The sequence below is a fragment of the Scyliorhinus torazame genome, chromosome 19, assembly GCF_047496885.1.
Source record: "Scyliorhinus torazame isolate Kashiwa2021f chromosome 19, sScyTor2.1, whole genome shotgun sequence".
Lineage (NCBI taxonomy): Eukaryota > Metazoa > Chordata > Chondrichthyes > Carcharhiniformes > Scyliorhinidae > Scyliorhinus > Scyliorhinus torazame.
Window position 1 is genome coordinate 51,566,316 of NC_092725.1, and position 25,166 is coordinate 51,591,481.

General features: G+C 47.2%; 1 protein-coding gene across 11 annotated transcripts in view; it reads right to left on the reverse strand.

Moving 5' to 3' along the window:
* The window catches only part of tbxas1 (thromboxane A synthase 1 (platelet)), a 463,069-nt gene that overhangs the window by 93,548 nt on the left and 344,355 nt on the right, over positions 1-25,166 (reverse strand). For all 11 annotated transcript variants that reach the window (XM_072484269.1, XM_072484272.1, XM_072484265.1 and 8 more), the window contains one exon: positions 21,776-21,906. In XM_072484269.1, the coding sequence (XP_072340370.1) occupies positions 21,776-21,906 (131 nt within the window). The remainder of the gene's footprint in view (positions 1-21,775; positions 21,907-25,166) is intronic.

A 25,166-nucleotide genomic window follows, 5' to 3' on the forward strand; every position in this document is an offset into this window, starting at 1 on the left:
CAGCAGAGGGGTGATGTGTTGGAGGAGTGGAGGAGGATGAGGCGGGAGGGCAGGCCTTGTCTGACAAGGAGGATGCAGGGGAGGGAGACGATGATCAGGACTCGGGGCCCAGGCAGGCAGGCGAGGCCGCTCAACACATGCGCCAGGGCCATCATGCACTGGACTCTCTGATCACCTCCAGGTTCACCGACTAGGAGGGGGGCGTGATGTGCAGTCCCAGACGGAGATGATCCCTTCTCTGTGCTCCATGGCCACGAGCCGTGATGTTGCTCTCCTTGCAGACATCTTTTTTTTAATATAAATTTAGAGTACCCAATTCATTTTTTCAATTAAGGGGCAATTTAGCGTGGCCAATCCACCTACCCTGCACATCTTTTGGGTTGTGGGGGCGAAACCCATGCAAAAACGCGGAGAATGTGCAAATTTCACACGGACAGTGACCCAGGGCCGGGCTTGAACCTGGGACCTTGATGCCGTGAGGTAGCAGTGCTAACCCACTGCGCCACCGTGCAGTGTTTTGGGGAAAGGACTGTTTAAGTGCGGCTGCAGCTTGTGAGCCTCATGAGTGCCAATTACGGACCTGACAAATCCGGCACCGTTTTTCCAGGAATTGTGTTCCACGTGGCGCCGATACTAGCCCATTTGAAGTTGCTGGATCAGTGCAGGTGTTGCACTGACTTGTTTGTCATAAAACTTCACACATCCTCCGCTGGCATCAACACTTAGTCTCAAAAACGGTGAAACCAGCCCAGTGTCTTTTAGCAATCCTCGGGGTCTAGGTATTCCCTGCTGACCTGATGAATGAACACAGAATCTACTGTGACACCAATAAATGGCTACCAGTTGGTCCCAGCTCAGTCCGACCTGGTGCAAGGTGGCTGAGCTGGGACAACAATTTCCGACACTACGACTGGGCTCTGGCTGCCCCGGCCTCAGGATTCCTATTCCTCCTCATTATTCCAAGTTTCCAGGTGAGAAGAGCACACGTGTGGACACGATTGGGTGAGGACCAGACTAGCCTCATAGCCAAAGGTTAGCATCTCGCTAACTTTCACTGTTTAGACACTTGCACAAAGGTGGACTCTTGAGCGAAAGAGGAAACTCATTGAGTTTCATCATCAGAACTAGAGAAGGAAAAATCTGTATTTCATCCCATCAAATCTGCTTAGATTAAATGAGCCGGAGTTAGTTGAGTGAGGCACCTTTTAAGGTCCTTCTAATAATTAGACGGGCAAGTATATGTCTGGTTCAGCTTTGGTGAATATTGCATATAGTTTTGTAGCTGGGGTATGAAAGCAATTCAGTCTGGTCCTATGGGCACGATCCAAGGTTAGCACTGTTGCTTCAAAGCGCCAGGGTGCCAGGTTCGATTCCTGGCTTGGGTCAAAAAGTCTGTGCGGAGTCTGCGCCTTCTCCCCGTGTCTGCTTGGGTTTCCTCCGCGCGCTCCAGTTTCCTCTCACAAGTCCCAAAAGACATGCTTGCTAGGTGATTTGGACATTCCAAATTCTCCCTCAGTGTTCCTGAAAAGGCACCGGAGTGTGTGACTAGGGGCTTTTCACAGTGACTTCACTGCATTGTTAATGTAAGCCTACTTGTGACACGAATAAAGATTATTAACTGGAGAAGCACTAGGTTTAGCACAGGGCTAAATAGCTGGCTTTTAAAGCAGACCAAGGCTAGGCCAGCAGTACTGTTTAATTCCCGTACCAGCCTCCCCGAACAGGCACCGGAATGTGGCGACTCGGGGCTTTTCACAGTAACTTCATTTGAAGCCTACTTGTGACAATAAGTGATTTTCATTTCATTTTCTTCATTTCACTAAGTGCGGTAGTGAATGAAAATTGTCGGGTGCTTTCTGACAGCTGACCCGGCGAGACCGCGACAGGTATCTAATGCCAATTAGGGCCGGTAATGATGCCCCATGGATTTTGCGTCATAAATAATAATAATAATCTTTATTGTCACAAGTAGGTTTACATTAACACTGCAATTAAGTTACTGTGAAAAGCCCCTAGTCGCCACATTCCGGCGCCTGTTCAGATACGGTACACAGAGGGAGAATTCGGAATGTCCAAATTACCTAACAGTCCGTCTTTTGGGACTTGTGGGAGGAAACCGGAGCACCCGGAGGAAACTCACGCAGACACGGGAGAACGTGCAGATTCCGCATAGGCAGTGACCCAAGCCGGGAATCGAACCTGGGACCTTGGAGCTGTGAAGCAACAGTGCTACCCACTGTGCTACCATGCTGCCCTACTGCTGTCCTGCCAGCTGATTTGTCTGGATCTCACCCGCCAGCTTCCCGCTATCGAGGGGGAGCAGCTCTTAAACCGATCATTCCGAGTAAATCCCAGACAGAATGCAGCCATGCCACCTCGCAGTCCCGCTCCAGGTTTCGGAGAAGCTGCCTGGCCAGACTGTTGGACGTGGTGGAGTTTGGACGGGTCACCCTATTCTCCTGAGGGGGTGGTAGGGTCAGTCACTGGTCAGCCAGTGCCACCTGGGAGGCAGTGGCAGCAGTTACCAGTTCGGAGAAGGTAACCAGGAGGACCGCCACCCAGTGCACAACGACATTCATCGAGCCGCACGGGTGAGTTGGCAGCAACCCCTTGGCACCGGTCCCGCCTGCCACCCCCCACCCCGATGACCCATCGTTTGGCACGACCCCCACCTTCGCACACCCAACCCAGGCCCTGCAGCGATGCCCATCCTATTCTCCCGTCATACTGCGCCACCCCACCGCAATGCATGAGGAGAAGTTGGCCCATAACAGATGGAGAGGTTCCAGGCAGGCGGCAGGGTGCCAGACCTGAGGATGAAAGGACCCTGGAGGTCGTAGGGGGTGACCGAGGACAGAGTGGTCACCAACATCTAGATTGGCCTGTGCCGCAAAGGCGAGGATCTACCGGCCCCTGCCCAGATGACCTGTCACAAGTGAGTTGTTCATGCCAGACGTAATGATCCTTCCCTCTCACTGACCACATGTCCATTCTCCCGCAGGATCTCCATCTGATGGTGGCGGCTCATCCAGGATGCCCCCACCTCCTCCCCCCGGCCTGCCAAGAAAACACCTCGGAGGAGAGCTGCGAGATTGCCACTATCGAGGCATCACAGCTGTCATCCCCACTCTCCATCAGCGCAGACCCACCTGAAAGTGATTATATACAGTGGAATAGACGACCAATAATTCTGTGATTCGTGTGGGCGGCACGGTGGCACAATGGTTAGCAGTACTGCCCCGCAACGCCAACGACCTGGGTTCGATTCCGGCCTTCAGTGAATGTGTGGCGTTTACCCGTTCTCCCAGTGTCTGTGTGGGTTTCCTCCGGATGCTCTAGTTTCATCCCTCAGTCCAAAGATTTGCAGGTTAGGTGAATTGGTCATAATCCGTTGCCCCTTAGTTTCCCAAGTTTAGATGGGGTGATGGAGTTATGGGGATGGGGATGGGGAGCAGGCCTAGGTAGGGTGCTCTTTCAGAGGGTTGGAGCGGATTTGATGGGCCGAATGGCCTCCTTCTGCACTGTAGGGATTCTATGGAGTGAGGTTAGGATAGATTTGATTACATTAAGATACGACTCTCAGAAATGTTGCAGCAAGTCAGTCCTGTAGCTGGTTGTAGAAACAATGACAGTCTGGAAAGACGAAAGGTTTTCTATTTTAATTGATGTTTATGATAAGGAACGGCTAATGTTTACTCCTGTGCGAGTCACTAAGTTTACACATACCTGGCTCTCTCCACCTGCTAATAACCTGTTATTTGAAAAGGCAATGGGTTTGAGTGAGAGGGGATTGGGTTAAAAGCACATGTGATTCAACCAATAATTTTAACATTGCAACATTAGAAAGTCAGATCCAGAGGCTCCAGTTGGCTCAGGGGGTTAATACAGAGAGCAGCTGAAATCCTGACAGTCGTTCTTGGTCCCAGCTGACTGAGCTGATGTCGGGACTTGCCTTGGTCCTGGAGCAAGGAGAGATGAACTGTCCAGTTGTCACAACCAGTCTGGAGTGTGCACTTGTACAGGATTGGATTTGGTTCCCTCCCTCTATCCCATGCGCTCCGCTCCCTCAAGTGTGGTTGAACACCGCCCACACTCATTATCTAGGTATCCGAGTGAAGAATAAACTACTTTGCCAAGTGGTGAGTGATCAGTCTCCCTTTAACCAGTACTCCAGTAAAAGCTGTAATGTACAAAACAGGCAAAGGAACAAATAATTTTTTCCTATCAAGTAGACTTTAGATCTTGTCCCCTGTAATGTTCTTACGATTGTGTGGTAACTAGGAAACGATAAGGTTCCTTTTTATGAAAAATTACCATCAAATATAAATTAAGACCACATCTGAAAATCATCAGACGGTAATATCAAAGAGACAGAATTAATGACTGAGCATCCAGCTGCCATTTAAATGATAAAACATTCATCACTTTGAAATGTAAAATTGCCTCAGATAGAATTATTAAATCACTATTAAAAATGCCACCTTGATAATGCTCAAAATTGAAGCTATTGATGTTTTTCTTCTCTCCGGTTTCCAATTCAAACTGGTGTGTATCATTGGTGCCAATTATCTGTTACCTCATCCAAGCAGTAATTCTTTATTTGTCAGCCCACTTCTAAAGCTGTTGGAAGACTATTTGACTGTGGAGGGCACCATTATCCAATCCCACACGGTCGCTGAGAATTTGCAGCATCATAGAATTTGAGAGCCTGGAGGCCATTCAGCATATCGTGCCCGAGCTAATTCTCTAAAAGAGGTACTCACTCTATTAAATTTGTTAAATCTTTTTAGCACGACTCAAAGAGTCTTCCACAACTCTTCTTGGAATTCCTTTCTTTCGGAAACTCTATTTATTGGAAGTCAGGCCTCAGGCAAGGAAATGGTTCAATAAAGATGATCGGGATCTAGTTGAGTGTTATATCCCGACAGGAAGCCAAGGGTCTGCAATTTCAGATTCCCTAGGACCTCACCTGAATACGATCTACCTAGATGAAGGGGGTGGATGCAGAGCTACCCCCTTAATCCAGGGGGCTCTGGGACATAAATACCCCAGCCCAAATGTGGGCCGGGAACGGGAGACCCTTTGGGGAGTGTAACAGGTAGAATAAATATTAGAGTTCCTTACAGTCATCGTTTCCGAGTGGTCACATGTCATGGATTTTACATTGAGGAACATTGAAAGAGGGATTGAGTTTGAGAGCCACAAGGTCATGTTGCAGCTGTACAAAACTCTGGTGCGGCCACATTTAGAGTATTGCGTGCAGTTCTGGTCGCCGCATTATAGGAAGGATGTGGAAGCATTGGAAAGGGTGCAGAGGTGATTTACCAGAATGTTGCCTGGTATGGAGGGAAGATCTTATGAGGGAAGGCTGAGGGACTTGAGGCTGTTTTCGTTAGAGAGAAGAAGGTGAAGAGGTGACTTAATTGAGGCATACAAGATGATCAGAGGATTGGATAGGTTGGACAGTGAGAGCCTTCTTCCTCGGATGGTGATGTCTAGCACGAGAGGACATAGCTTTAAATTGAGGGGAGATAGATATAAGACAGATGTCAGAGGTAGGTTCTTTACTCAGAGAGTAGTAAGGGCGTGGAATGCCCTGCCTGCAACAGTAGTGGACTCACCAACACTAAGGGCATTCAAATGGTCATTGGATAGACATATGGACGATAAGGGAATAGTGTAGATGGGCTTTAGAGTGGTTTCACAGGTCGGCGCAACATCGAGGGCCGAAGGGCCTGTACTGCGCTGTAGTGTTCGATGTTCTATGAACTCCATTTCCTAGCCACCGATCCCTTCTCCCTCCCTGGCAACCGTCTTATGCTGAACCAGATTGTTCTCAACCTTGGTGACATATTGAACCACAAAATAATCTTCCAACCAAATACACAAGTACAATTTCTTATTGTTTGGGTGCTCAGATTAGCAGGTTTAATTCTGCTGTCAGGCCCAATAAGAGAGTTTGATAAGTATCTTGAGCACTTAATGATGCTAAATTATCATTCTCCATCCGAAAAAAAGAAAAACCTTGCCTTTATACAGTACCTTTCACAACCTAATAATGTCATGAAGCCCGTTATAGCCGATAAAGTACTTGTGACATTTATGCATTATTGTAATATGGAAATTGGGGCAATGAGCTGATGACCAGATGATGTGTTTCAGGGTTAAATGTTGTCCAGGACAATGGGCAGAACTGCCTTATTGTTCTTTCCACACTGGGGTCCCTTAAAAGGGAAAAACACATAACCTCAGTTGACACGTCATCTCCAAGAGGGCAATTTTGACAGTTCAGCACTCCCCCAGTCCCACATAAAAAGTTACAGAAGGTTAAGGGATGATTTGATTGAAGTTTTTAGTATTTTGAAAGGAATTTCTGCTGGTGGGAGTGTAGGGCAAGGGATGATAACCTTCAAGTCAAGATCAGGCCATTCAAAAGAGAGTTTAGGAAAAACGCCTTCACACAAAAGGTAGCATAAATGTGGAACTCTGCCCCATAAAGAGCACAATAAGAAGTCTTACAACACCAAGTTAAAGTCCAACAGGTTTATTTGGAATCACTAGGTTTTGGAGCATAGTTCCTTCATCAGTAGGTGCTAGCTCAATTGAACATTTGAATTCTGAGATCGACAGAATTTTACTACTGAGGCTACTGAAGAATATGCAGCCAATATGGGTGGATTGAGTTGTGATTAACTTAATGGCAGATCAGGACTAAAGCTTGGAACAGCCTAGCCTTGTTCCTATACCCCTTATGCATGTAGGAATTTCAGATATATTGGGCACGATCGAACAGCCTCATCACGGTCGACTCGGTAACGTGTCGAGGCTGCTATATGTTGTGAGATTTGTGACTCTCGGAATGCCTCATGAGATCCAAAATGCTCTCGCATGACATTGTGATCTGGATCTCGCTCTCACTGGGCGTGATCTGGATTTACATATTTCAGTGAGCAGTTGGGCTCACATATATATGTTCGCGCCGGTTTCTTCAAAGGCCTGGAAACAAATGCTCACATCTGGGAAAACTCGCCATGACGCCGTTTAGCTGTGGTCCACATAAGCGTGGACCAGGCAGAACTGCACATGGGATGGCCTCCCAGGTAATTGGAAGTCCCTGGGTGGTTGGGTTTTGGGCAAGGTGGTATTCTGGCACTCCTGCTGTCACCCAGGCATCTTGACACTGCCAGCCTGGCACCTTGGCATTGCCACCTGGGGGGAAGAAGGTCAAGAGATCGGGGTGGCATTTAAAAATGGCGGCATTTAGAAATGAAGTTAAGGGCGGTCACGGCAGGGCATTCGCCGCCGAGGCAAAAGGAAAGTCCAGTTTAATAGCAGGGTCATTGTCGGCGATGCAGGCTAAACGTGCCCAAAACAGGACTAATTTTTCCCCCAGTTAAATCACACCCATTGTGTTATATGTATTTTGAGCAGTAAGGGTTAAATGCCTGGGTTAATGTGTGCATGTAAGTAGTGTTTTTAAAAATGCTGAATTGCAAGACAGCTAGTCTTTTTGGAGCCAGAGATGCAATTAAAGCATCGTAAAAAGTTTGGGCGAATGGATTTTTATTTATATTAAGAGGGTTCCCTGCTGATTAGTTCATTAAAGACATTGTGTTCAGTTTAGTATTATGATGTAGAGAATGGGAGGAGCCAGGGTTGAAGCAGTCATATTGAGGTTCTGTTTTAGTTTTTGGCTGGAAGGTGAGCTGAGAAGGTTTTCTGAAGAAATACAGCCAAAGATTCTGCATCGTGCTGACAGGGTGTTAGGTCTTTTTATTTAAAGCAGGCTCAAAAGATCTCTCTTTCTGAAAGTGGAGTATTCAAAGCATCTCTGAACAGCACGAATTCCTGAGTGCTAACTGTATTTGAAAGTGGATAGGGGCTCTGAGATGTTTTGTTGTTTGAGTGGAAATAAAGATAGCATTAAGGGTTATTGTGTCACTGTATTGATTAGCATTGTTTAATGGATAATTGTAAACTATTTTCTTGTGTAATGTTAAATATATTTTAACACGGTTTTAGTAATAAAGTTTGTTTTAATATATCATATCCCTATTTTGCATGGAATCACTCCTGGAGCAAGGTATCATTTTCTTACAGTTTTACAAAATTAAAATAAAAGATTGGGGTTTCTGTCCAGTATTCTAGCGACTGTTCGGGTCTGGATCGGGATTGTAACATCCTACCCATGAGTGTCAGCAGAGATTCAATGTTCAGGTCTCTGGAACAGGGCTTTCTCCCTATCTCTGACCCAGGGATGAATGTTGCTGGCTGAGTTACACCTGACATAGAGATGACTCGTGTAAAAAAGTCACATTGTTTGGTTGTGGGGTCATGGGGGGCTCCTCTGAGGATGAGTTTGAAGAGCCTTGTTGGGGATAGACAGGAAAGAAGCTCATTTGACACCTGACAGCTGCAGTCGACGATGGAAAGTCCTCCATATCCCTGCAATTACATCCTTTGTCTTAAATGTCCTAAATGCTAACAGAACTTCTTGTAGCACTCTTGCAGTTATTAGCTGCATCAAAGTGAAAATCGATTAATTGAACACGGAAAATGGAAATAACACATTGCTATATTAGAATGTTCCCCTTTTCTAGAGATAAGCTGTATGAATGACAGGAGGGAGGATCAGCCAACTGACCACAGCACCATGGCACAGGGAGTCATTCGTGTGGGGAGTTAAAAAAGAAAGTGATACTACGGGACAGTGTAGTTAGGGGGATAGATGCTGTTCTCTGCGGCCGAAAGCATGAATCCTGAACTTTCTGGTGCCTGCCGAGTACCAGGGTCGAGGAAAGGGCTGGAGATTATTTTTATTATGTGTGACTTGGGAGGAGAACATACTACCCTTATGCTTCTAGATATTAGAAGTTGCGGGTTTGGAAAAGCTCATGTTGAAGGAGATTTGGCGAGTTACTGCTGTCGTGGAAGGGGTGGGTGTGGTGTCAATCAGTCGGGCTGTTTTGGCTTGATTGGTGTTAAACGTCTTGCTGGAGCTGCACTCATCCATGCAAATGGGGAGTATTCCATCACATTCTTGACTTGTCAATGGTGAACAGGATTTGGAGAGTCAGGAGGTGAGTCACTCTCTGCAGACTTCCCAACCCCTGACCTGCCCTTGTGGCCACAGTATTTATGTGGCTGATCCAAGTTAAGTTTATCATCAATGGTAACTGCCAAGAGGTTAATGGTGGGGTATTCAGTGATAGTGAGGCCATCAAGGGGAGATGTTTAGATTCTTTCTTGTTAGAGATGGTCATTGCCTGGCAATTCTATGGTACTAATGTAATTTGTTACTTATCAGCCATAGCCTGAATGTTGTCCAGGTCTTGTTGCCTGTGGGCACAGACAGCTTCAGTATCTGAGGAGTCCTTTTTATTCTGTGATGTGGGTGTCACCAGTAAGGCCACCGTTTGTGCCTATCCCGAACTGCCCTTGAACTGAGTGGCGTGCTCAGCCATTTCAGAGGGCAGTTAAGAGTCAACGACATGGCTGTGATTCTGGAGTCACATGTAGGCCAGACTGGGTAAGGAGGCAAGATTCCCCTCCCCAAAGGGCATCAGTGAACCAGATGGGTGTTTTATAACAATAAATGATAGTTTCATGGTCACCATCACAAAGTCCAGCTTTTTAGTTCCAGGGTTTACTAACTGAATTCAAATTCCACCAGCTGCTGTGATGAGGCTTGAACTCATGTTCCCAGAGTATTAAACAAGGCTACTGGATTAGCAGTCAAGTGATATTACCACTGTGCCACTGATTTGATTAGATTTGATGTATTTATTGTCACATGTACCAAGGTACAGTGAAAAGTAATGTTCTGCTTACAGTCCTGGCATATCGTTCCATACATAAACACAGAGAACATGCTATAATAATTAATAATTATAGAACATACTATAATAATTAATAATTATAGAACATACTATAATAATTAATAATTATTGAACATGCTATAATTAATAATTATAGAACATGCTATAATAATTAATAATTATTGAACATGCTATAATAATTTTATTTTTAAAAAATATTTTATTGAGGTATTTGAAAATGTTTATAACAGGAACATAAACAATGACATCAACATGGTAAAATAAACATTTCCCCCCCAGCCCAATCTTCAGACACCTCAACCATACAACAACAATCCACCCCTCCCCCCCCCACTTGGAATACTGCTTCTGCTGACATTTTAATTTTCCCCGAGAAAGTCGACAAACGGCTGCCACCTCCGGGTGAACCCATTGACCCTCTTAAGGCGAACTTTATTTTCTCAAGACTGAGAAACCCAGCCATGTCACTAACCCAGGTCTCTACACTTGGGGGCTTCGAGTCCCTCCAAATTAATAAGATCCGTCTCCGGGCTACCAGGGAGGCCCCTGAACTCCTGGATCTTCTGACACTCCAAAGATCGCTACCTCCGGACTCGGCACCACCCGTGTTTTTAGTACCGTGGACATTGCCTTAGCAAAATCCTGCCAAAACCCTCTAAGCTTCGGGCATGCCCAAAACACGTGGACATGATTTGCTGGGCTTCCCGCGCACCTCGCACGCCTATCCTCAACCCTGAAGAACTTACTCATCTTAGCCGCTGTCATGTATGCCCAGTGGACTACCTTAAATTGTATCAGGCTAAGTATGGCGCATGGTGAGGAGGTATTAACCCTGCTTAGGGCATCCGCCCAAAGACCCGCCTCAATCTCACCTCCCAGCTCGTCCTCAAACTTGCTCCTGGTAAATATCCGATACCTTCCCCTCTCCCATCCAGGTACTGGAAACTACTCTATCCTGTATCCTCCGTGGTGGCAGTAGCGGAAAGGCCGGCACCTGTTTTCTCAGGGAGTCTCGCACCTGCAAATACCTAAAACCATTCCCTGCTGGCAATTTAAATTTATCCTCCAAGGCTTTCAAGCTGGGAAAGCTCCCGTCTATAAATAGATCCCCCATCCTTCCAATTCCTGCCTTCGGCCAACTCCGGAACCCGCCATCTAGCCTACCCGGTACAAACCTGTGGTTATTATAAATCGGGGTCCAAATCGATGCTCCCTCCACTCTCTTATATCTCCTGCACTGCCCCCAGATCCTCAGAGCCGCCACTACCACCGGACTTGTGGAGTATCGGGCCGGCGTGAACGGCAGAGGTGCCGTTGCCAGTGCTCCCAAACTGGTATCTTTACATGACGCCGCCTCCATCCGCTCCCATGCCGACCCCTCCCCCACTACCCACTTCCTAATCATGGCTATATTAGCTGCCCAGTAGTAATTGCAGAAGTTCGGCAACGCCAACCCACCCTCCCCCTGACTGTGCTCCAGCAACACTTTCTCCACTCGTGGGGTTTTACTCGCCCACACAAAGCCCAAAATAATCTTATTAACCCGCTTGGAAAAGGCCTTAGGGATGCAGATGAGGAGGCACTGAAAGACAAACAGAAATCTGGGGAGGACTGTCATTTTCACGGTCTGTACCGTCCCCGCCAGTGATAGAGGGACCCCTTCCACTTGTTCTACCTACCGGGCTAGGTTTAACTTGTGCAGTGCCTCCCATTCCCAGGCCATCTGGATTCCCAGATATCGAAAGCTCGTCCCTACCATTCTAAGCGGCAGCTCTCCCAGTCTCTTCTCCTGTCCTCTTGCCTGGATCGTAAACATCTCGCTTTTCCCCATGTTCAATTTATACCCCGAAAAATTGCCAAATTACCCCAAGATTCGCATTACTTCCCCCATCCCCTCCAACGGGTCTGAAATGTACAAGAGCAGGTCATCTGCGTAGAGCGAGACCCGGTGCTCCACCCCCTCTGAACCAGCCCTTTCCAGTTCCTAGAGACTCTTAACGCCATGGCCAATGGCTCTATGGCCAGAGCAAACGGTAACGGGGAGAGGGGGCACCCTTGCCTCGTCCCTCGGTATAGGTTAAAATACCCCGACCTCAGCTGGTTCGTACGCACTTGCTACTGGTGCCTGATAGAGCAACCGCACCCAGTCAATAAAGCCCTCACCAAACCCAAACCTTCCCAGCGCCTCCCACAGGTAATTCCCGATCAAAAGCCTTCTCTGCATCCATCGCTACCACCACCTCCGCCTCCTCTCCTTCTGAGGGCATCATAATAACATTTAGAAGCCTTCGAACATTGGCCTTGAGTTGCCTGCCCTTAACAAATTCATGCTAGTCTTCCCCTGACACCTTCGGGACACAGTCCTCTATCCTTGTGGCCAGTATCTTAGCCAGCAGTTTCGCATTCACATTCAGCAGAGAAATCAGCCTGTATGATGCGCATTGATCCAGATCCTTCTCCCGGTTCAGGATCAATGAAATCGAGGCCTGCGACATTGTTTAGGGGAGAACTCCCTTCTCTCTTGCATCGTTAAATGTCCTCACCAGCAGTAGGCTCAATATCTCTGAAAACAACTTATAGAATTCCACCGGGTAGCCGTCAGGCCCCGGGGGCCTTGCCCGACTGCATGCCCTCCAGCCCCTTGATTATTTCCTCAATCTCAATTGGGGCTCCCAGCCCCTCCTCCACCCTCGGGAACCTCAATTGATATGGAAACTGCCTCATCCCCTCCACCCGAGCCGGGGGCTCCAACTCATATAATTTACTATAAAAGTCCTTAAACACCTCGTTCACACCGCTGGGTCCAGGACAGTATTAGCGTCTCTACTCTTTACTCCACCTATCTCCCTGGCTGCCTCTCTTTTCCTGAGCTGGTGCGCCAACATTCTGCTTGCTTTTTCCCTGTACTCATAGACCGCCCCCCTTGCCTTCCTCAACTGTTCCACTGCTTTCCCTGTGGTCAACTCAGGCAGCACGGTAGCATTGTGGATAGCACAATTGCTTCACAGCTCCAGGGTCCCAGGTTCGATTCCGGCTTGGGTCACTGTCTGTGCGGAGTCTGCACATCCTCCCCGTGTGTGCGTGGGTTTCCTCCGGGTGCTCCGGTTTCCTCCCACAGTCCAAAGATGTGCAGGTTAGGTGGATTGGCCATGATAAATTGCCCTTAGTGTCCAAAATTGCCAGTAGTGTTGGGTGGGGTTACTGGGTTATGGGGATAGGGTAGAGGTGTGGACCTCGGATAGGGTGCTCTTTCCAAGAGCCGGTGTAGACTCGATGGGCCGAATGGCCTCCTTCTGCACTGTAAATTCTATGAACTCCACCTGTAAAAGTCGCCATTCATCACAATCATGGCTGATCATCCAACTCAATAGCCTAATCCTGCTTTCTCTCCATAGCCTTTGATCCCATTCTCCCCAAGTGCTATATCCAGCCGCCTCTTGAATATATTCAATGTTTTAGCATCAACTACTTCCTGTGGTAATGAATTCCACAGGCTCACCACTCTTTGTGTGAAGAAATGTCTCTTCATCTCTGTCTGAAAGGGTTTACCTGAATCCTCAGACTGTGACCCCTGGTTCTGGACACACCTATCATTGGTAACATCTTATCTGCATCTACCCTGTCTAGTCCTGTTAGAATTTTCTAAGTCTCTAAGAGATCCCCCCTCATTCTTCTGAACTCCAGCGAGAACAATCCCAACCTAGTCAATCTCTCCTCATATGACAGTCCCGCCATCCCTGGAATCAGTCTGGTAAACCTTCGCTGCACTCGAGAGAGAGAGAGAGAGAGAGAGAGAGAGAGCAAGAACACCCTTCCTCAGAGAAGGAGACCAAAACTGCACACAATACTCCAGGTGTGGCCTCACCAAGGCCCTGTACAATTGCAGCAGCACATCCCTGCTTCTATACTTGAAACTTCTTGCAATGGAGGCCAATATCCCATTACCGCCTACTGCACCTGCATGCTTACCTTCAGCGAATGGTGCACAAGGACACCCAGGTCCTGCTGCACACGCCCCTCCCCCAATTTACAACCATTGAGGTAGTAATCTGCCTTCCTGTTTTTGCTTCCAAAGTGAATAACCTCACACTTATCCAAATTATACTGCATCTAGCATTGATTTGCCCACTCGCCCAACCTGTCCAGATCATGCTGTCGGATCCCTGCATCCTCGTCACAGTTCACTCTCCCACCTAACTTGGTGTCATCTGCAAACTTTCAGATGTTATATTTTGTCCCCTCATCCAAATCATTAATATATATTGTGAATAGCTGGGGTCCCAGCACCGATCCCTGTGGCACCCCACTGGTTACTGCCTGCCAATTTGAAAAGGACACATTAATTCCTCCTCTTCGTTTCCTCTCTGCCAACCATATTTCTATCCACCTGAATACACTTCCCCAATCCCATGCGCCTTAATTTTGCACAATAATCTCTTATGCGGGACTTTGTCAAATGCCTTTTGAAAGTCTAAATATACTAAATAAACCACATCGACTGGCTCCCACTTGACAACTGTACCGGTTACATCTTCAAAGAATTCCAACAGTTATAAAAGATGGAGGAAGAGGTCTGCAGGGGGGAGCTCGCAGAGAGCCGCCACACTCCGACGCCACCTTGCAGAAAATTTTAAAACATTTTTAAAATCCAGCTGCAACCTGTTGTTTTTTTTTGTGCCCGATGTTCAGTCAGGAAGAGGAAGAGCTGGTCCGATTCCCTTGTAGTTAGCCTCCTTGGCTCGGTACTGTTGTTTAGAGAAATGCTCAAGCAGGTCTCCGATCTCTTCACTCACTCTTTGCCCCGATTCGCATAGCTTCCAACGACCTCTCCCTGTAATGTACCATCAGGGCTACGGCCTCGCCGCCGCCGAACCGGTCCCGACCTTCCCAGCGGCTCTCGCCAGCCAGCAAGCCAGCCCAACCGATCTCCGCCATCTGCTGGAAGCAGCCCAGGCACTGTGAGTGTCAGCATGCTGGTGTCACTGGCACCGCCAGCATTTCCTGGCAAACCGGGCACAGGCGCTCGGCCAGGCTGAGGGCCGGATCCGGGGGGCGGTGCAGCGCCTCGGGCTCAGTCTCTTTCGCCCCATTGTGGCCGCTCCAGTCCAGCTTGGGAGCGTTTTCACGTTCCCTCGTCCTCCCAAAGAAATTCTGGAGGGGGCCTCAATACGGCCAGGCCCTCTTCCTCCCCTATCCCCAGCTCGGGTAAGGGGAAAACTCCCAACAAACGCCGCCTTCCTTCAAATCTCTCCCTGATCCTGCAGATCTTTGAGGTAAAGTTCAATATTACATTTGCCTTTCTCGTAGGTTTTGATGGAATGGAAAGGACAAGTTTCTGATGGTCAAAGGTGATATCAGCTTGAGCACTCTTAATGCACAGGCCAGTGGAGAGGGCCCCAACAGCACAAAACTCCCCACACTCAAGAGGCCACAGCTGGTTGCTGCGCAAATTAAACTGTGTCACATTGAGGCACAAGATGAGGGTGGGAGAAAGGAGAAAGCTCAATGTGAGCCACATTGTTGAGACAGAGTGGGATTAGACTACATTTTTCTGTGCTTTAGTTGACCTGATTGATGCTGATGCCAGGAGGCAGAAGTGGAATGTGTTCCATTCCCAGCACAGCAGGAAATACAAATTCGCACCAATATTCTTACAAAAAAAATGTAATGTTAATTTTTCTGAAAGGATGGAAGTAATTTCCTTCCAGACTGTTCTCATCTCATTTATTAATCGCAGTTCCTACTGATATAATAAAAGATGTCAGTGCCTCAAGGCTGAATTGCTCTCCTATAGTACGGTCAACATTCACTGGAATGAGAATGTGAACCAAAGTAGTTGGGTAACAGTGCAGGTGCTGTCAGAGTCCCCCTGCAATGCCCAGGGAATTTCCTATAATCAGGGGCTTCCTCCCAGGAGTGCTGCATCCAGGAGTTTGGTAGATCAGGGATTTGAATTTCCCTGAAATCCAGAGGCAACTTGAGAGTGACTGCCCTTGAAATCAAGGCATTTGACCGAGCATGACATCAAGGAGCCATCGCAAAACTGGAGTCAATGCGAATCAGGGAAAAGCTCTCTCCTAGTTGGAGTGAATCCCAGCACAAAGGAAGATCGTTGTGTGTGTGTTGGAGATCAGTCATTGCGGTTCCAAGACATCAGTTCAGAGGCCCTCAGGATAGTGTCTTACAACCAAATCCTCAGCTGCTTCATGAATGACCTTCCTTCTATCATAAAGTGGAGTTGTTGGCAGATGATTGCACAATGTTCAGCACCAGTCACAACTCCTCAGATACTGAAGCAGTTCATGTCAAAACACAGCAAGGCCGGCACAATATCCAGGCTTGGGCAGACAAGCGGCAAGTTCAATTTGCGCCACACAAATGCACACACAGTGACCATCTCCAACAAGAGAGAATCAAAGGTCGCCTCTTGACATTTAATGTCATTACCTTTGCTGAATCCCCCACAATCAACATCTTGGGGTTACCACTGACCAGAAACTGAACTGGACTAGCCATAAAAATATTGTGGCTACAAGAGGTCAGAGGCGAGGAACCCTACGGCAAGTAATTCATTTCCTGACTCCCCAAAGCCTGTGCAAAATTAAGAAGGCACAAGTCAAGAGTGTAATGGAATACTTTGCACTTGCCTGGAAGAGTGCAGCTCCAATAACACTCAAGAAGCTCAACACCATCCAGGATTTCATTGTCCGCTTGATTGGTGCCCCATCCATAAACATTAATTCTCTCCACCACTTGTGCACAGTAGCAGCAGTGTGTAAACTCTACAAGATACTGTCATGAGAATGTCGCTTTAAGAAATGTTTGGCTGCTCATGTAACTGCAGTGATGTCAGAGTGTGGGTGGAGCTGAGCTCTGGTTCTGCTTTTTAGTTTCACTTTGAGAAAAGCTCGGATGTGTCTGTCTTTTTGGTTTGATTTTTCAGTGTGTTGCAGCTGAAGTCAGCCAAAGCAGCTGTACTGTTGATCTCTCTGCCATGAAGGACTATCTCGTGATCATTTGGTGAATTCAGAAATTTAAATGTTTTCAGTATTGAATGTAAATCCTGATGTGCTTCTGTTTAAAGGTTGTTAAGTCTTTTGGATGTTAAAAGGACAGCTTAAAGGATTACTTAGTGTTGTATTCTTTGGGGGTTATCTTTGAAATAATGGTTGCTAAGATATTCACTGTATATTTTAAAAAGGTTAACTTGAGTTCATAGAATAAACATTGCTTTCAAAAATAACTTCTCCATTTCTGAAGTACCACACCTGTAGAGTGGGCCGTGTGCTCCCCATACCACAACCTATTAAAAGTTGTGGGTCAGGTAAACTCCATGATACACTTTGGGGTTCTCTAAACCCTGACCCATAATAATACACTGCAGGAACTGACCAAGGTTCTTTAGACATTACCTTCCAAACCCACGGCAGCTACCATCTAGAACGACAAAGACAGCAGATACATGGGAATACCATCACCTGGAACTTTCTTACCAAGTCATTCACCATCCCGACTTGGAAATATAATCTATAATCTTTATTAGTGTCACAAGTAGGCTTGCATTAACACTACAATGAGGTTAGTGTGAAAAGCCCCTAATCGCCATACACCGGAAATTTAGAGGGGGCGATTCTCCGATATTGAGGCCAAGTGTTCGCGCCGTCGTGAACGCCGTCGCGTTTCACGACAGCGCAAACAGGGCTCGGACACAACCTATTCTGGCTCCCACAGGGGACCAGCACGGCGCTGGAGCGTTTCATGTCGCTCCAGCGTCCTTACGCGGCGCCCGCGCCAACCCGCGCATGCGCAGTTGGGGCAGCCCAATCCTGCGCATGCGCAGTTGGGCCGCGCCATCCTGCACATGCGCGGGGAACGTCTTACACACGCCGGCCCCTCACCAACATGGAGCCGGTGATCTGGGGCCGTGCACGGAAGGAGGTAGGCCTGGGGGGGGAGAGGCCGGCCGCCAATTGGTGGGCCCCGATTGCGGGCCAGACCCCATCGGAGGCCACCCCGGTGAAGGAGACCCCCTCCCCCCCCCCCCTCACAGGCCGCCCCCCCAGCGTTCCTGCAGAGTTCCCGCCGGCAGCGACCAGGGGTGGACGGCGCCGCCGGGAACTTTCGTGTCATAGCGGCCGCTCGGCCCATCGGCCGGAGAATCGCCGCTCGCCGGTTCTCCGAGCGGCCCGGTGCGAATCGTGCTCCGCTGGTTTCTGGGGGGGGTGGGAGAATCACGTGCGGGGGTCGGGGCGGCGCGATTCACACGGCGCCCCGGCGATTCTCCCACCCGGCGTGGGGGGTGAGAATAGCACCCAGAATGTCCAATTCACCTAACAAGCACGTCTTTTGGGACTTGTGAGAGGAAACTGGAGCACCCGTAGGAATCCTACGCAGGCAAGGGGAGAATGTGCAGACTCCACACAGGCAGTGACCCAAGCCTGGGACCCTGGAGCTGTGAAGCAACAGTGCTAACCACTGTGCTACCGCTCCTTCACTGTCACTGGGTCAAAACCCTGGAACTCCCTCTTCAGCAACACTTTGGGTGTACCTAAACCACATGGACTGCAGCGCTTCAACTCATCACCACTGTCTCAAGGGAAATTAGGGATGGGCAATAAATGCTGGCCTAGCCAGTGATGCCCACATTCCATGAATGAATGAGTTAAAAAAAAGGAAGCTCACCACTCCATGATCAGAGGCCTGTTAATGGCTTAGTGTACGCAATACCTAATAATGTGTGGCAACTACATATTTGGTGCAGAATCTGGGCAGCTAATTTAGCCAAGGGCTATTCAGGTCTTGTTTGTAATTTAATGAGGTCTACTGCCTCAGGTGTGCAGAGAAGTGCTTCAGTCGCTGCCTTTGTTCCAAACATGTGCAGGTTAGGTGGATTGGCCATACTAAATTGCCCCTTTGTGTCTAAACCATAATTTGCATGGATTGAAATCTCATTAGTGCTTTGGACTAATCATGCTCCACCCCTCTGCAATGCTCAGCCTTCTCAGGCGGAGGTCACGCAGACGCGAATTGGTGCAAGTATTCACAAGCAGGGACTGGGCGCCACGGCTGTTGAGGGGGAGCGAGAGGATAAAAAGAATCTCAAAAATTGCTGGACCTGCTGGGGAATGGCTGCCTGGATCTGGGGAGGAGTAGGGAATGACTTGGTGCCAAGTCAGTGGACTCAAGAGTGTCCCCTTCAGGATCGGGTGGCCTGGCAGAGACTGCCACTGCTGCAGTATGTGTTTTAAATGCACCTTTCTGTTGCTACTTACAACTCCTGGCTGCTCACTGTGTCCTGTAAATGTTGAATGTCTGGTGATGTGGGAGCCCACACAGGCCGCTCTTTGCAAACCCATCTACCCCAACGGTATCATCAAGGGGATAGGCTTGACCATGCTCAATCATACGCCCCCCCAGGTGCTGGCAACCCTCAGAAGCGCAGCACCAGAGCAGAGGAAGCAGGGAATTAGCAAAGCTCACCTCAACCATAGAACATCTGCACTGTGGTCTTAGGAACCCTTCCTGGCACACTGCCCCTCTTAGGGCAGAGGCCTCACCAGTGACACCCATCTCTCAGGATCACAAGCTGTCTCCTCCTGGTGAGGCTGGCTGCACTGACTGCCCCTGCCACCTCCTCCCAGGCGGTGCAGAGGGCAGGCTTGAATATGCGGCCCATCCTGGACCGGATGGACTACACCCCAGGATTCTAAAGGAGATAGCTCTTGGGAAGAGGTCAGTTTTTCTGTTCGGCAGAAAAGGAGACAGGACCTATTGAATGAAATGAAATGAAAATTGCTTATTGTCACAAGTAGGCTTCAAATGAAGTTACTGTGAAAAGCCCCTCGTCGCCACATTCCGGCGCTTGTCCGGGGAGACTGGTACAGGAATTGAACCGCGCTGCTGGCCTGCCATGGTCTGCTTTTAAAGCCAGCTCTTTAGCCCTGGGCTAAACCAGACCCATGGTACTGGACGTACTATATGAGCTGACTAAAAAGTTCTAAAAGCTAGAAAGCTGAGTTAATAGCTTAGAGATGCTAAAGAGCAGGTGTTTTCCAAGAAGTCGTCAAACCATGAACGAGGGTGTTAGTGGTTGGTTTGTTGTGAAGAAATTCTGGAAAGCTACACCATTCGGACTGTCATGATCAGCGGGAGAGTGGTTTGTAAAAGTGTGCTTTGTTGATGATAATCGTACCCGTGAAACTCTGGGTTGAAAACTGTTGTTGGATCGGACTCCTGACGTTCCGTGGGAATAAAGAACAAAATACTGTGGAACTGTATAGCTACATAATGTTATACATGCTGAAGGAGAATCCTTGTGGTTGTGTAAGGCACACCTCTATTGTATGGGTTGTTTAAAATGAAATTTACCTGTTTTATCTGAACTATAATTTACCTGTTAACTCATGTTTCATTTGTGTTGATTCAGATTTCTCTACAAGTAAATGTTACAAAAAGTGAAATCTTGTTGCCAATCCTTTCATTTGGGAGATGTCATTCGGTAAATTTGGTTATTTTGTGTTTAGAGTTCCTCCACGGAGATCATGACAATAATACCATTATTGAAAATATAGAACAGTGGGGTCTGTCCCTGCCAGAAACTCCATGATCTGGCCACCAACTCTATCATCTCCTTGACCATTGCCCGAGACTGGCAGCCTGTTTGCAACCTCAGTGTCCTATCTGACCCTGAGCTGAGGTTCTGACCCCAAATCATGACTTTTACCAAAGTCATCTACCTCATTAGCTATAACTGTCCAAAGATGTACAGGTTAGGTGGATTGGCCATGCTAAATTGTCCCTTGGTGTCCAAAAGGTTGGGTGGGGTTACTAGGTTACGGGGATAGGGTGGAGGCATGGGTTTAAGTAGGGTGCTCTTTCCAAGGTCCTGTGCAGACCTGATGGGCCGAATGGCCTCCTTCTGCACTGTAAATTCTATGATTCTATGAACTGTCTTCACCCCTTATCTCATCTATTGATCTCATATTTAAAATTATTTATTGAGCTAGCACTACTGCTTTTTCCCTTCATTGTTGTTGGGTCAAAATCTTGGACGTCCCTCCTTAGCAGCACTGTGGGTGGACCCATGTCACACGGGCTACAGTAGTTCAATAAGCCAGCTCATCTCTGCCTTCTCCATGGCAATGTGAAATGGGTAATAAATGCTGACCTAGCCAATGAAGCCTGCATCTCAAGAATATACATAAAGAAAGCAATGCTACAATTGCATAAATCTCTGATCAAATATTATTTAGAGCAGGACTTTCAGCTCTGGACACCTTAACTCAGGAAGGACATGTGACTCTCAAAGCGTGTGCTGTTCAGGTTCAACAAAGTAACACCAGACCAAAAAGAGTTACATTATGAGGGTGGGTTACATGGACCAGGCTTCTGGATTCCCTTGATCTAAAAGAGCTTTTTAAGATGATTAAAGGGTAGGGACTATTTCTTCTGGCAGGTGAGCTCAGAACAACGGGTACACCCTTAAAATTAGGCATATGTTGTTGTGGGGTGAGGTAAGGAGACATTTTGTCAGACAAAAGGCAGTGGAAATCTGGCCCTCTCTCCTTTTAAAAAGATGTGGACGCTTGGGTTAACTGAACATAGCAAAACTGAGATTGATCGATATTTATTTGTTAAGAATATTAAGGATACGGCTTCAAGGCAGGAAATTGATTCAACGTACAGATCAGCCATGATCTAATTGAATGGCAGAACATGCTCAAGGAGCAGAATGACGTCCCGCTGTTTCTATCTTCTGGTGAGTATTGCTTTTGAGCACAAGACAGAGAAGTGAAAAGATATTGGACTGGCCACCTCTCGCAAAACAGAATTCCACTATACAGGGAATGGTAACCAAAGACTGCAAAATAAGCCTGAAAGAGTACATGAGCAGATAATAAGTGAGAACGTTGGAAATTTGCACAATGGGAGATTACCTTATCTGAAGGCTGTTGATCCCTCTGTGCTATAATGTCTTTAATCACTCCGATGAAGAACGCATTCACCTGGCTTATGGGTGTTCGGGGCATCAAGTGCCGCACAGGCATCATAATTGAGGGAAATATTACTGAAATGGAAGAAATATTGTCATGTAAGAGTATATTTAAGAAATGGGTGTTTATAAATGCGTGAGTATATAAATATCTGTAGTGAGAGTACCTTTAAGAAATGGGTGTTTATTACTGCAGTGATGTCAGAGTGTGGGTGGAGCTGGGCTGTCTGTCAGCTTTTTACTTTTGTTTTAGGCTGTTTGCTGCAGGGTGTGTTTTAGTTTCATTTTCAGAGCTGAATAGCTGCAGTCACAGCCAGAAGGTATATGAATCTCTCTCTCTGTAATACAAAGACTGTAAATCGATCCTTTGGTAATTTAAAACTAATAACTGCTCTCAGTAGTGACTTTAACCTGATGTGCTTCTGCTTAAAGGCTTTTTTTTAAAGTCTTCTGGATGTTGTTTGGGAAGTTATTAAGGATTACTTAGTGTTGTATTCTTTGGCGGTTGTATTTGAATTGATGGTTGCTAAGATGTTCACTACATGCTTAAAAAGGTTAACTTGAGTTCATGGAATAAACATTGTTTTGCTTTAAAAAATACTTTTCCATTTCTGCTGTACCACACCTGTAGAGTGGGCCCTGTGCTCCCCATAACACAATCTATTAAAAGTTGTGGGTCAGGTGAACTCCATGATACACTTTGGGGTTTTCTAAAATCTCGCCCATAACAATATCATCATGCCAGGGACTTCTTTCCCCACTCGACCCACCCTCAATTCATCACCCCTCTTTCCCAGCTCCGTCAAGGTGTTGACTCTGCTGGGTTACAGTGCTCGTGGGAGTTAGTAATCTTAGAACTGAATCCAAAGCAAGTCATCACTTTTAGAAGAGAAAGGGAAGTAATAAAGGGGGGGGGTCTCGTAGCTTTGTACACAACTACCTACAAACAATGACAAGTGAGGCTGTCACTAAATGTCATAGAAACTGTGAGCATATAAGTTTTAGAGATCACAGTGAGCAGCAGTCGAACCCTGAGAGCTTTTAATGATATTTGAAAAACATTTTTTGCAACATATCAAAATCCATAGTGCCTTGATGTTCAGTTGCATTTCTTGCAGTTTTGCAGGCTTGCTCTCTGCACTCCAAAACACATAGCTCAGTGAGCTGGGGCTAGGATTGGTGCGAGGCAGGGGAAAGAGGGTGAAGAGAAGCAAATGTGATATTCTTGGAGTAGAGTGCCAGGAGCCACAGATCACCTTGAAACTGTCATTCTCGGGTTGGTGACAGGATTATTTTTGAGGTACACACATCCTTTGAGTTCCAGATTCCAGTTGTCATCCTTTCCCAGCCTGTAAACCTTGATGCCAATGGTTCGAGGAGATTCTTTTGGTTACGGTTGAATACATGCCCGGTGCTTTGGAGGCCTTTTGGACATCTAAAATGCTGAGTTTTGCTCTCATAAGCAATTTATAAGGCAGGGCATGTCGGTGTGGACTGCAGCTACATATAGGCAAGATTGTGTAAGGACCGTAGTTTTCCTTTCTATATTAGTGAGCTAATAGGAGTTCTACGACAATCCAACAGCTTCCTCATTGTGCTTTATAGCAGTGAGGGGACACTTCGGCCTGAGTGAGACAGGAACTGAGTGGGTATATTTGGGAATTTGGTGTATGGGTGGACAGAGATGCTTTAGGGTGAGGTTTACTGCACAAAGTGTGGTGATACACCACTGTACCTCCCTACCATTGTACATAGTATATAATAGTTGTGCGTAACGTGGCCCTGTAATACTGTGTATTGTACTGTAACTCTGCAGAGGTTCGGTCACTGGTAGGTAACCCGACCTGGCCACGGAGAGCTCCGCCTTAGCCACTCCCCCGGGAGTCAGTATAAGAACCTCTTCTGGGACAGGCCCCATTCTGTCTGGGGTCGTCTGTGTCGGGTAAGCCTCCCATGTAGTATATTAAAGCCTGAGTTAAAGTCTCACATGTCTTTGTGGTTCTTGACGCTTAGTGCATCAATTTCATCAATTTAATATACTACATGGGAGGCTTACCCGACACAGACGACCCCAGACAGAATGGGGCCTGTCCCAGAAGAGGTTCTTATACTGACTCCCGGGGGAGTGGCTAAGGCGGAGCTCTCCGTGGCCAGGTCGGGTTACCTACCAGTGACCGAACCTCTGCAGAGTTACAGTACAATACACAGTATTACAGGGCCACGTTACGCACAACTAGTATATACTATGTACAATGGTAGGGAGGTACAGTGGTGTATCACCACACAAAGTGCAACTTAGAAAAAAGTGCTGGGAGTTGGAATTAAGGGAGTTATCTAAGGAAGGGAAAGAGGTGCTTTTCTCTTTTCGCTTTTCAATTTTCTCCGCCTTCAGAAGTGGTCTTACTCTGCTACAGTTAGTTATTTGGTGAGTATCTGGTAAGTGACTGTGGTCTATTCCTAAGGTTCAAAATAGTCTAGCAATTGGTGGTAAGGCTGATAAAATATATAAAAACAAAAGTAATATATGTAATTGAAGAAAATAATGAAATAGTAAATTGGAGCACATTAAGAATAGCAGGACAGGTCACATGTCACAACTGCAGCATGTGGGAGTTCCCGAATGCCAGTTTGATCCAGGGCAAACACGACTCCAATAAGTATTTGTAGTTCGAGCAGCTTCGAGCCGAGAGTTTGTGTTGAAGACTGAACTACAGATGCGATGCATCAGAGAGGGGAAACCTTACCTGGATTCTTTGTAGCAGGAAACAGTCACACCTCTTAGGACAGGGTCTTCTGATTTGGTCAGTGGTCAGAGACAGAGTGTGACTGGGAGTGGGGCAATTAAGGGGACTCAGAGGGCAGGAGCACAGGAGCCTCAGTCTTTACAATTGTCCAACAGGTTTGAGGTTTTTTTCAGCTTGTTTGGATAAGAGTGGGTTCATTGACTATGGCACCATGGTACAGGAAACCATTCTAGTGGGGGCAGCAAAAAGAAATGTAGTGGTTGTAGGGGATAGTGTAGTCAGAGGGATTGACACCATGCTTTGCAAAAAAGGGGTTGGAGAATAACATGCAGAGGACAGGGAAGGACTCAGTCGTCGTGGACCATGTAGATCCAACAACATATTTAGGACAAAACAGGAGGTTTGCATAGTCCGTTTGTGGACCTGGGTACCAAATTAAGAAGCAGAGCCTCAAAGATTTCTGGATTATTACCTGAGTCACGCGCAAATTGGCATCGGACAAATCAGATTAGAGGGATTAATGCGTGGCTCCGAAGGGAAGATTTGTCGTTGTCCTAAAGCACCACTGGCAGGTTTTTTGGGCGGCACGGT